General features: G+C 39.2%; 4 protein-coding genes across 4 annotated transcripts in view; 3 read left to right on the top strand and 1 right to left on the bottom strand.

Moving 5' to 3' along the window:
- The window catches only part of LOC104753846 (betaine aldehyde dehydrogenase 1, chloroplastic-like), a 6,641-nt gene extending 6,472 nt beyond the window's left edge, over positions 1 to 169 (top strand). The window contains exon 7 of the mRNA XM_019237807.1: positions 11 to 169. Coding sequence (XP_019093352.1) covers positions 11 to 169 — 159 coding nt within the window. The remainder of the gene's footprint in view (positions 1 to 10) is intronic.
- The window catches only part of LOC104751362 (betaine aldehyde dehydrogenase 1, chloroplastic-like), a 10,193-nt gene extending 6,197 nt beyond the window's left edge, over positions 1 to 3,996 (top strand). Inside the window, exons 2-18 of the mRNA XM_019237806.1 lie at positions 15 to 157; positions 271 to 351; positions 444 to 592; positions 716 to 808; positions 895 to 1,018; positions 1,160 to 1,221; positions 1,332 to 1,424; positions 1,511 to 1,634; positions 1,776 to 1,841; positions 1,940 to 2,006; positions 2,186 to 2,262; positions 2,506 to 2,619; positions 2,934 to 3,011; positions 3,099 to 3,250; positions 3,374 to 3,434; positions 3,538 to 3,644; positions 3,730 to 3,996. Of these exons, the coding sequence (XP_019093351.1) occupies positions 349 to 351; positions 444 to 592; positions 716 to 808; positions 895 to 1,018; positions 1,160 to 1,221; positions 1,332 to 1,424; positions 1,511 to 1,634; positions 1,776 to 1,841; positions 1,940 to 2,006; positions 2,186 to 2,262; positions 2,506 to 2,619; positions 2,934 to 3,011; positions 3,099 to 3,250; positions 3,374 to 3,434; positions 3,538 to 3,644; positions 3,730 to 3,814 (1,455 nt within the window). The 5' untranslated portion in view covers positions 15 to 157; positions 271 to 348 and the 3' untranslated portion in view covers positions 3,815 to 3,996. The remainder of the gene's footprint in view (positions 1 to 14; positions 158 to 270; positions 352 to 443; positions 593 to 715; positions 809 to 894; positions 1,019 to 1,159; positions 1,222 to 1,331; positions 1,425 to 1,510; positions 1,635 to 1,775; positions 1,842 to 1,939; positions 2,007 to 2,185; positions 2,263 to 2,505; positions 2,620 to 2,933; positions 3,012 to 3,098; positions 3,251 to 3,373; positions 3,435 to 3,537; positions 3,645 to 3,729) is intronic.
- On the top strand, positions 4,237 to 7,562 carry LOC104751360 (mannose-1-phosphate guanyltransferase alpha). Its single transcript, XM_010473285.2, has 15 exons — positions 4,237 to 4,664; positions 4,856 to 4,953; positions 5,053 to 5,153; positions 5,251 to 5,329; positions 5,439 to 5,499; positions 5,589 to 5,635; positions 5,716 to 5,808; positions 5,891 to 5,981; positions 6,097 to 6,145; positions 6,231 to 6,344; positions 6,464 to 6,611; positions 6,708 to 6,800; positions 6,888 to 6,956; positions 7,073 to 7,115; positions 7,229 to 7,562. The coding sequence occupies exons 1-15, from the start codon at positions 4,604 to 4,606 to the stop codon at positions 7,327 to 7,329; spliced, it is 1,248 nt and encodes a 415-aa protein (XP_010471587.1). The 5' UTR covers positions 4,237 to 4,603; the 3' UTR covers positions 7,330 to 7,562.
- On the bottom strand, positions 7,410 to 9,862 carry LOC104751361 (pentatricopeptide repeat-containing protein At1g74900, mitochondrial-like). The gene is made up of 2 exons (XM_010473286.1): positions 9,167 to 9,862; positions 7,410 to 8,506 (listed from the first exon to the last, which is right to left on the bottom strand). The coding sequence occupies exons 1-2, from the start codon at positions 9,809 to 9,811 to the stop codon at positions 7,706 to 7,708; spliced, it is 1,446 nt and encodes a 481-aa protein (XP_010471588.1). The 5' UTR covers positions 9,812 to 9,862; the 3' UTR covers positions 7,410 to 7,705.

The following is a 10,682-nucleotide window of genomic DNA, read 5'->3' as shown; positions in this document are numbered from 1 at the left end:
GTTGGATGAGTCAGGTGAAATCCCTGCAGCTACATCGGAGGATGTGGATGTTGCAGTCAACGCTGCTCGAAGAGCTTTTTCAAGGAATAAAGGGAAAGATTGGGCTAAAGCACCAGGAGCTCTTCGTGCTAAGTATCTACGTGCTATTGCCGCTAAGGTATTCACTTGATGATGGTGATGGTTTGCTGAGATATCTTCACGCCTCAGTTTTTTTTTTGTTCAGATATTTTGTGTAATCAGTTTTTGATGTTCTGTATCTGATATGTTTAGGTTAATGAAAGGAAGTCAGATCTGGCAAAGCTTGAGGCTCTTGATTGTGGTAAACCATTGGATGAAGCAGTCTGGGATATGGTACTGTTGCGTTGCCTTACTTTTTGTTTTCTATAATGTTGGGCCCTTCTTTGTAGGTTTTAATCTTGATGTGATTGTTTGATCTCCTGCAGGAAGATGTTGCTGGATGTTTTGAATTTTATGCTGACCTTGCTGAAGGATTAGATGCTAAGCAGAAAGCTCCGGTCTCGCTTCCCATGGAGACTTTTAAGAGTTATGTTCTGAAGCAACCTCTTGGAGTTGTGGGACTTATTACACCATGGTAACTACTGCTGGTTACCTTTTTTATGTTAAACTATTTGGATGTCTATCGCACCTATTATATGTTTGTAAAGCCCAATCTGACCAGAAGAAACTGAGTCTCTGATCTTGTTTGTTATTGAAGGAATTACCCCCTTTTGATGGCTGTTTGGAAGGTGGCTCCTTCACTTGCTGCAGGATGCACTGCGGTTCTCAAGCCATCAGAGCTGGCATCCGTGTATGTAGTTGTGTATAATCGGTTTCGTTATGCTTCTGTATTGGTACTTCTTCGAGCTCTGATTTCTCTCATGGTTTTAATTTCAGCACTTGTTTGGAGCTTGCTGATATTTGTCGAGAAGTTGGTCTTCCTCCTGGGGTCCTCAATGTTTTGACTGGTTTAGGTTCGGAAGCTGGTGCTCCTTTGTCATCACACCCTGGTGTGGACAAGGTATTGGTCTTTGAGACATACATTAAATACAAGTCCCCAAGTCAACACAATTTTCTAAAAAAGGCTACTGACTACACCATCATTTCAGTATAACGTCTACGGTTCTTAGAAGCTAAATGAAAAGTTATGTTTTTTTGGCAGATTGCATTTACTGGAAGTTTTGCCACAGGAAGTAAGGTCNTACACCATGGTAACTACTGCTGGTTACCTTTTTTATGTTAAACTATTTGGATGTCTATCGCACCTATTATATGTTTGTAAAGCCCAATCTGACCAGAAGAAACTGAGTCTCTGATCTTGTTTGTTATTGAAGGAATTACCCCCTTTTGATGGCTGTTTGGAAGGTGGCTCCTTCACTTGCTGCAGGATGCACTGCGGTTCTCAAGCCATCAGAGCTGGCATCCGTGTATGTAGTTGTGTATAATCGGTTTCGTTATGCTTCTGTATTGGTACTTCTTCGAGCTCTGATTTCTCTCATGGTTTTAATTTCAGCACTTGTTTGGAGCTTGCTGATATTTGTCGAGAAGTTGGTCTTCCTCCTGGGGTCCTCAATGTTTTGACTGGTTTAGGTTCGGAAGCTGGTGCTCCTTTGTCATCACACCCTGGTGTGGACAAGGTATTGGTCTTTGAGACATACATTAAATACAAGTCCCCAAGTCAACACAATTTTCTAAAAAAGGCTACTGACTACACCATCATTTCAGTATAACGTCTACGGTTCTTAGAAGCTAAATGAAAAGTTATGTTTTTTTGGCAGATTGCATTTACTGGAAGTTTTGCCACAGGAAGTAAGGTCATGGCAGCTGCTGCTCAGTTGGTGAAGGTAATTTAAATCTCTGAAAATTCTGTTTTATATTTCTTCATTTCCCTTTTGTTTCATCAAAGAATGTCAATTACACATCACTCATGGCATTGTTCCAGCCTGTTTCTATGGAGCTTGGTGGGAAGAGCCCTCTCATTGTGTTCGATGACGTTGATCTTGATAAAGGTGAATGTCACAAAAATTAATTTAGTGGATGTTAAGTTTTTCTTTAAATATCTTCGTCTTGTACATGTTATATTCGAGCTAGTACAAATATTTTGGTTGCTTATTTGCTGAGTAGACATGTCTTGGATATGGTCTTAAAAGATGAACTCTATGTATGTTTTGACGCCTGCAAATGATAGCTGCTGAATGGGCTCTCTTTGGCTGCTTCTGGACAAATGGTCAAATCTGCAGTGCGACTTCCCGCCTTCTTGTTCATGTAAGTGTCAATCTTATTCTTACATTTAGGCTGAATACAACATGTGGTAATATTTATTACTGGAGAAGTGAATGTTCCAAGTTATAAGGTAAGGTTTTTCAATGAAAGTCAATGACATTAATCACAGATCAATCACAGATCACAGATTTCCGATAGGAATAAATTACTGCTGGATACATTTGCAGATCCTTGTCTAATTATGTTGAATATGTCTGACGTTAAATTTTATTTTCTCTATTCTAGGAAAACATCGCAGCTGAATTTATAGAAAAGCTTGTGAAGTGGAGCAAGAACATTAAAATTTCAGACCCCATGGAAGAAGGATGCAGGCTTGGTCCTGTCGTTAGCAAAGGACAGGTAAAAAGGCTCAGTGATCGTTTATCTGTCTTCCTATTTTTTTCATTCCCCATCAAGTTGCTAAATCTAAATGCATTACTAGAAGCAGGAAAGAAAACTGATGAGAGTCTTATAACAATTTGGAAATTTTCATAGATTGAGTTCTGTACTACGGCTAACCTCTATTTCTGATTCGTTCAGTTTGTAGAGCATCAGTCAAATCAAATCTAGCATATGATGTTTCATCAAGCTTGTCATGTTCTTACTTTCGTAGTCAACTTCTATGATCATATAATCTTGATTCTTGAATGAGCTGACAAATGTAAATATTGCAGTATGAGAAGATATTGAAGTTTGTCTCAACGGCTAAGAGTGAAGGAGCAACGATCTTGCATGGTGGTTCCCGACCTGAGGTATTATATCTCTCTCTGTTACCTATTCCTGATGCTGTTTCTTCCAGGCTATGATGATGAACGTTATAAAATTTCTATATCTCACAGCATCTTGGAAAAGGCTTCTTTATTGAACCAACCATCATAACTGATGTTACAACTTCGATGCAAATATGGAGAGAAGAGGTGTTCGGGCCTGTTCTTTGCGTGAAATCATTTGCCACTGAGGACGAGGCAATTGAGCTAGCAAATGACTCCCAGTAAGATAACGTTTCTCCAGAAAGTGAAATCTGATTAAAGCCCATCCGTTGCCAATGGTGTTTTAAACGTCTTTATCAATTAAGATCTTATGTGGCTGAAAATCATTCATTGATAAATGACAGTTACGGACTAGGAGCTGCAGTGATATCTAATGATGCAGAAAGATGTGACCGTGTAAGCCAGGTCAGTGCCCATTTCTTGAACCATGCTGTTTCCTTTACATGCGTAGCAAGTGAAACTACAAACAAAACCGGAATAACGCAAATAATTGGTTCTACTTTGTTAGGCCTTTGAAGCTGGGATTGTGTGGATTAACTGCTCGCAGCCTTGCTTTACTCAAGCCCCATGGGGTGGAGTCAAACGCAGTGGGTTTGGACGTGAACTTGGAGAATGGTACATCTCTTTTTTCTATCAAAAAGTTCTTAAAAACTTAATAATCTTGATGGCTTGTACCGAACAACTCTTGTGTGCTTTTCAGGGGACTTGATAACTACTTGAGTGTGAAGCAAGTGACTCTCTACACTTCAAACGATCCATGGGGATGGTACAAATCCCCCAACTAAGTAATGGATACAATGATACATTGTCATGAAAATGGAAACCAAACCAAATACTGTATGTATGTTCCATCTTGGTGCTTTTATAATAAGTCTTGTCAAATTTTAGTCCTGAAACTCGTATTGTAAAACCTTGAATAAAGGATGCTTTGGTGTTGTTGTTTGGTTGTTCTAAAAGGCCAACAATATTTGATGCACCATGTTAGGCTCTGGTGCAGCAATATCAAGAAGATGAACCAATTTATGTCACCTTCAAGTCACATCAAAGTTAAAAAAACTCACATGGCAATCAAACTCCAAATCAGAAGATTTTTTTTACTATTATTTGCTTAGAAAAAGCATTTAATGAGATCCGATGACTATTGGAATTTTTAATAGTAGTAAACTGTTTAGTCATCAATCTAAACAAATCTGAAAAAAAGAAGAAGATAAAAAAGTGGTAAACAAGACAGGTCTCATCTCTGGCGCTTATCCTTAAAAAAAGTGTGGTGAATGGTGAGTGTGACTTGGAGGACCCATCACCGCAACATTACAGCTTCTTCTTAGATCTTGCTAACCACAATTTTTACTCGCGACGCTGTCGATTAGATCTTCTAAAAAAAACTCCACCTTTTTTTAATTTTCTCCGACGAGATCTTCCCTCTCAAAAACTCATCCTTTTGTTCTGAATCCCCGATATTGCGGTGCCCATTATTCTGTTTTACGTAAAGTTGGGAACTTTCTTGTGTGTGTGAGAGAGAATTCGAAGTATTTCGTGGGTTTGTTTGTTGAAAGATCTGCGAATTTTGGAAAATAATGGGAAGCTCAATGGAGGAGAAAGTGGTGGCTGTGATCATGGTCGGTGGTCCAACCAAAGGTATGGTTCTACCTCAATAGCAAATGATTGTGAAATCTCGATTGATCTTTAAAAAACGATTTTGTTAGATTTGGATTGTGTTTGATCACATCCAATGCGTTTCTTTGTTGTTTTCGTTCTTAAATTTCGTGTGTCTGAATGTTTATGGTTCTGATTCTTGTTTCGATATTTGTTCACTGAGTGATCCACAGGTACTCGGTTTCGACCATTGTCACTGAATATTCCAAAGCCTCTGTTTCCTATTGCGGGACAACCAATGGTGCATCATCCAATTTCAGCTTGTAAAAGAGTAAATCTCTTCACCCCATTTCAACAATTCAGATCAATGGAGAATTGAGATAGAATGATGATGATGATGATGATAAAACGAATCCCTTATTGTTTGCAGATTCCAAATTTAGCTCAAATATATCTTGTTGGCTTCTATGAGGAAAGGGAATTTGCACTTTATGTCTCAGCCATCTCTAATGAACTCAAAGTTCCTGTTAGGTTAATCAATCTCTCTTCCTCTGCATCAGATTCAACTCAAGTATCAGTGACTTAGTTTTATGTACCTCTGATTTTTTTGTTCTCTTGACTTTTTCAGATATCTGCGAGAAGACAAACCACATGGTTCAGCTGGTGGGCTGTATCACTTTAGAAATCTTATTATGGAGGATAGCCCGGTTAGTCTCCCAAGGATCTTACTATATTCAATCATTTCTTCTGGCTATAACTGTTTATGGACCAAGTGTCTCTTCTCACATTTGGGTTCTTGTGTTTACGTTGTTGCAGTCTCATATCTTCCTGCTTAACTGTGATGTTTGCTGCAGTTTCCCTTTGCCCGAAATGCTTGGTATGTTCTTCTTTTCTTAGACCGAATCTTGTTTGGACTCATATTTTGGTTTTAAAAGATCCTTCTTGCTCTTGCTACTTAATCAACAGAGGCTCACAGGGGATATGGTGGAATTGGAACTCTTCTTGTGATCAAGGTTCGTGATTGCATATGATTAGTCTTGTTTTTGTTTTTTGCAGGGTTAATCAAATTTGCTTCTGCGTTTTGTTTCTTTAGGTCTCTCCTGAATCAGCCAGCCAATTTGGAGAATTGGTTGCAGATCCAGTTACTAATGAGCTGCTTCATTACACTGAGAAACCCGAAACTTTTGTATGTACATTTATCACTGAAATGACTCGATCTTTGTAGCAACTTAAAGATTTGATTTTGATGTTTCATATTGGAAATACAGGTCAGTGATCGTATCAACTGCGGTGTCTATGTATTTACACCTGAAATTTTTAATGCCATAGGAGATGTTTCTACTGAGAGGAAAGATAGAGGTAAAGCAGTAACAAAGATCTTACAACATAATTTGTGTTTTCTTGTCTTAGCTTCCATATGTAAAGACTCTTCTCATCTGTTTCCTCTGTTTTTCTTCCCTTTTGTTTGTTGTAGCAACTCTAAAACGTGTTTCCAGCTTCGAAGCTCTTCAACCGGCAACAAGGTTCGTTGCTTGTCTCTTTGTCCATTACTGAAAAAAATCCTTTGCATCATCTTCTTATATGATACTTTATAACTTTTTAAAATAGGATCCCGACAGATTTTGTAAGACTGGATCAAGATATCCTTTCTCCTCTAGCTGGAAAGAAACAGCTATACACATATGAGACCATGGACTTCTGGGAGCAAATTAAATCTCCCGGGTATGCCTTGCCTTGTGTTTCCCTCATTTCTTTTAAGCTGCAAGGAGACAAAAATTTTAGCAGCAGCTAAAACAGGGAAGGTGTTTATGGCTCTGACTTATGGGTTGACTTTTGCACAGAATGTCACTGAGGTGTTCCGGACTCTATCTTTCCCAATTCCGCTTGACCTCTCCCCAACTGTTGGCTAGTGGTGATGGAACAAGTAGTGCAATTGTAATTGGTGATGTTTACATACATCCTTCTGCAAAAGTACACCCAACTGCTAAGGTACTTAGCTCCGATTCTGTCCCATAGGCTATATTTAATAGACTTTTCCTTATTCCACTTTTATCACAAAGCATTCTGTTACGTCTATTAACACAGATTGGTCCCAACGTCTCAATCTCTGCAAATGCTCGTGTTGGACCGGGTGTCAGGCTTATCAGCTGTATCATCCTTGACGATGTGGAGATCATGGTATGACTTCTCTAATAACTAATAAGCGACTAAAATAAAAACAGGTAAAGTTTTTTCGAGGTTGACACTTCAGTGCTGTTTTCCCAGGAAAATGCTGTGGTGACTAATGCAATTGTTGGGTGGAAATCTTCTATCGGAAGATGGTCCCGCGTCCAGGCATGTTTCTCTCTTCCGCTTAGCTTTTAAGAGTCTAACTCATACTTTTTGGACCTTGAAATGTTTCTGTTTGGTTCCTTTACAATGAACATGAAGTTCGACTTTGTTGATCACAGGCTGAGGGAGTCTACAATACCAAACTCGGAGTTACAATTCTCGGTAATTTGTTTTTTTCTTTTTATCCTCATTTTCTCCATTGTTGCTCCTGTTTACACTCAGACAGCAGAATCCCCTTGTAGATAGAAAACTAACTCCAAACATAATGGTTGCAGGAGACTCGGTTTCAGTTGAAGACGAGGTTGTGGTGACCAGCAGTATTGTTCTTCCAAACAAGACACTCAATGTCAGTGTTCAAGACGAGATCATTTTGTAATTGGAAAATGAAACCAACCCAGTTGGGAGTGGGGAGCCACATCATCTCCCATCTGATTCAAAAATCACAGAAGCAAAAAATTTGGGAATTATTTCACATGTATTATCATTTATTTACACCAAGAATTTTCCAACTTTGTATCAAATTCCATTATACTTAGTCACAACTTTGTATCAACTTTGCATACTGAGTTTTTTTGGCACATGATAATAAAGCATTTGTGTAGTTTGGCACTGTTCTTGCTATATATCCCATGAAGCTCTTTGAACAATGGTACCAATGCCTTTCCTAGTCCAATCTCCATCAAGTGTAATGCAGTGTATAAATATTAACATAGCACAAATCTTTCCCCTCTGAACAAAGCAGATAAGGAGATTCATAGCCTGAACTTCCGGAGAAGCCGGCTACCAAATTTACTCTGCAATCTCAAAATCTCCTTAGCGAAAGCCTGATTCCCAGTCAGAAGAAGCCCATTCAGAACTCGATTAAAAGTGAATTTCCGGGGTATAAACCCTCTCTCAACCATCTCAAGCAATAGTTTACCAGCGACCACCATATCTTCCGATCTTTTTCTCACAAACATCCCACTTATCAGTATATTATAAGTATCCAGATTTGGCAAGCAATCCCCACTCCCCATCTTCTCAAACAAACCCAACGCTTTCTCAATCTCGCTGCATTCTGAATAATAGCGTATCGTCATATTGTATGTCTGGAAGTTTGGCTTACAGCCTTCATCTACCATTCTCTGCATCAAATCCTCTCCACGACTGAACTTTCCAGCGTGAAACAACCCTCTTATCAACACATTATAAGTAGTCACATTCGGTTCATAACCTTTCCTCACCATTTCCTCAAACATGACAACCGCATTCTCAACGCTATCTTTCTTACACAAAACTTGAATCATAGCATTGTAAGTCGCAACAGAAGGAAGCACACCTTCTCTAATCATCTCATCGAAAACATTCCTCGCCCGGTTGATCTCCCCGGCGACACCAAACCCGTGAACCACAGTAGTATAAGTAACAACATCGATTTCACAATCCCGTTTCTTCATCTCCAAGAAGAATTCCCAAGCTTGTCTAATCTGACCAGATCGAAAAAACCCTTTGAGCATTGTGTTATAAGTGGTCAAATTAGGGTTTATCCCTCTCTCAACCATCTCTTTCAAAACCTCTAAAGCCTTAGGCGTACGTTTAATCAAACACCAACCATTAACAATCACATNTCTCACAAACATCCCACTTATCAGTATATTATAAGTATCCAGATTTGGCAAGCAATCCCCACTCCCCATCTTCTCAAACAAACCCAACGCTTTCTCAATCTCGCTGCATTCTGAATAATAGCGTATCGTCATATTGTATGTCTGGAAGTTTGGCTTACAGCCTTCATCTACCATTCTCTGCATCAAATCCTCTCCACGACTGAACTTTCCAGCGTGAAACAACCCTCTTATCAACACATTATAAGTAGTCACATTCGGTTCATAACCTTTCCTCACCATTTCCTCAAACATGACAACCGCATTCTCAACGCTATCTTTCTTACACAAAACTTGAATCATAGCATTGTAAGTCGCAACAGAAGGAAGCACACCTTCTCTAATCATCTCATCGAAAACATTCCTCGCCCGGTTGATCTCCCCGGCGACACCAAACCCGTGAACCACAGTAGTATAAGTAACAACATCGATTTCACAATCCCGTTTCTTCATCTCCAAGAAGAATTCCCAAGCTTGTCTAATCTGACCAGATCGAAAAAACCCTTTGAGCATTGTGTTATAAGTGGTCAAATTAGGGTTTATCCCTCTCTCAACCATCTCTTTCAAAACCTCTAAAGCCTTAGGCGTACGTTTAATCAAACACCAACCATTAACAATCACATTGTAAGTAACAGTATCAGCACTAAACCTTCCCCTAAGAGCCCTAAACAACTCATAAGCTTTCTCAACGCGTTTGGATTTACACAACACATCGAGAATCGTATTGAAAGAAGCCAAATCCTGGAAACAACCATGCTCGTGCATATTGAGAAACAGCTTTACGGCTTTATCAGGTTTCCCGGTGGAAGCGTACCTCTCGGCGACGATTGCGAAGGTTTTGGGGGAAGGACCGATGCGGAGAGAGCGCATACGGTGAATGAGTGACCAGACGGTGGTGTGGAGGTGAAGACGGGCGGCGATGTCGATCGCGAGGTCGAAGGATGAAGCATCGTGGATATAATTGCGGTGGTGAGTGTCGAGGAAGTGGAAGAATTCGAGAGCTTTAGGGCCGTGGTTCCAGAGGCGTTTGAGGATAGAGTTTACGAGATGTGGAGTCCAAGGTGTTGTTTTGACGGAGAGTGGAGATTGATCGTCGTCTAGCGTTTGGTGAGTTGTGGTGGGAGATGAGAGGATTAGCTTAGCTATGGCGGCGAAATCTGCCGGTGGTGGTTTCAGATTGACCCCGGCGGCCGAAGTATTAAAAAGACGTTTCATTTCATTGACTTGTTTCAATTTTTTTTTTCAGGTCTTCTTAAAAAAAGTGAATTTGTAGGGTTAATTTGTGAAGTTGTATGTAAAACAATATTTTACCCCTTAAGACAAATATAGCGGTTTTAACTTATTGACATAATATATGGAACCTTTGTTACTGGGCTTTGGGTAGAGAGGCCTTCGTTTTGAGATTGTGACATCACCTAATGGCTAATGGGGGAGGCTATTTGGATCTTTCTTTGTGAATGGTGTCACGTTCGTTCTCATCCCGATGATCACTTGACGTAAAACCAAGTAGCGGAGTAGTATATAGGCCTGAGCGCTGGCATATTCGATACGGTTCTGGATAAATCTGTTCGATTCTGAATTTTTACGGTCAAAAGATTTATGATTTATTTAGATATTTTAGATGATTCGGATACGCTTCAGATTCCAGATGTATAGCCAAACCTTTTTGTTTATAGTAACATATCATGCCATGCACGAAATGGATTCGTTATTGTTTCCTTTTTTTTTTTTTTTTTTTTTTTTTAANATCCAATGGGTTGGAACCTTTTACAAAAGTGTCTCCTTATGAGATACACCGACAAGAAAACAGAAAGTATTACAAAGATTACAATGTTTCAAAAGCCTAATGAAACATCCCAAACCAAGTAACAAGGGAGAGTTAATAAAAGATAAATAGTAAGTTTTGAATTCCTCCTATTTATTTTCACTGGAACTTTTGGATTTGAGACAGAGATACACCTCATGAAGATTTTATAAGTTCTATGTAGATTTTGTGAATCTCCAAAAGTACATGTACATTTATGTACTCTCTTTTTTTTTTACATTAATGAATTGAATATTTCCTTTTCAAAAAAAAAAAAAAAAA

This window comes from Camelina sativa, chromosome 16 (genome assembly GCF_000633955.1).
Source record: "Camelina sativa cultivar DH55 chromosome 16, Cs, whole genome shotgun sequence".
Lineage (NCBI taxonomy): Eukaryota > Viridiplantae > Streptophyta > Magnoliopsida > Brassicales > Brassicaceae > Camelina > Camelina sativa.
Note: the sequence above shows the minus strand (reverse complement) of the source record. Positions and strands in the feature narration are given on the sequence as shown.

Bases quoted from the DNA above. Each gene is read 5' to 3' on its own strand.
- LOC104751360 (XM_010473285.2), top strand. From the start codon at position 4,604: ATGGGAAGCTCAATGGAGGAGAAAGTGGTGGCTGTGATCATGGTCGGT. The intron at 4,665-4,855 runs GTATGGTTCTAC...AGTGATCCACAG, and splicing joins GGTCGGTGGTCCAACCAAAG to GTACTCGGTTTCGACCATTG. The intron at 5,809-5,890 runs GTATGTACATTT...TTGGAAATACAG, and splicing joins CTGAGAAACCCGAAACTTTT to GTCAGTGATCGTATCAACTG.
- LOC104751361 (XM_010473286.1), bottom strand. From the start codon at position 9,811: ATGAAACGTCTTTTTAATACTTCGGCCGCCGGGGTCAATCTGAAACCA. The intron at 8,507-9,166 runs GTTTTGAAAGAG...AAGGCTTTAGAG, and splicing joins GTACGCCTAAGGCTTTAGAG to GTTTTGAAAGAGATGGTTGA.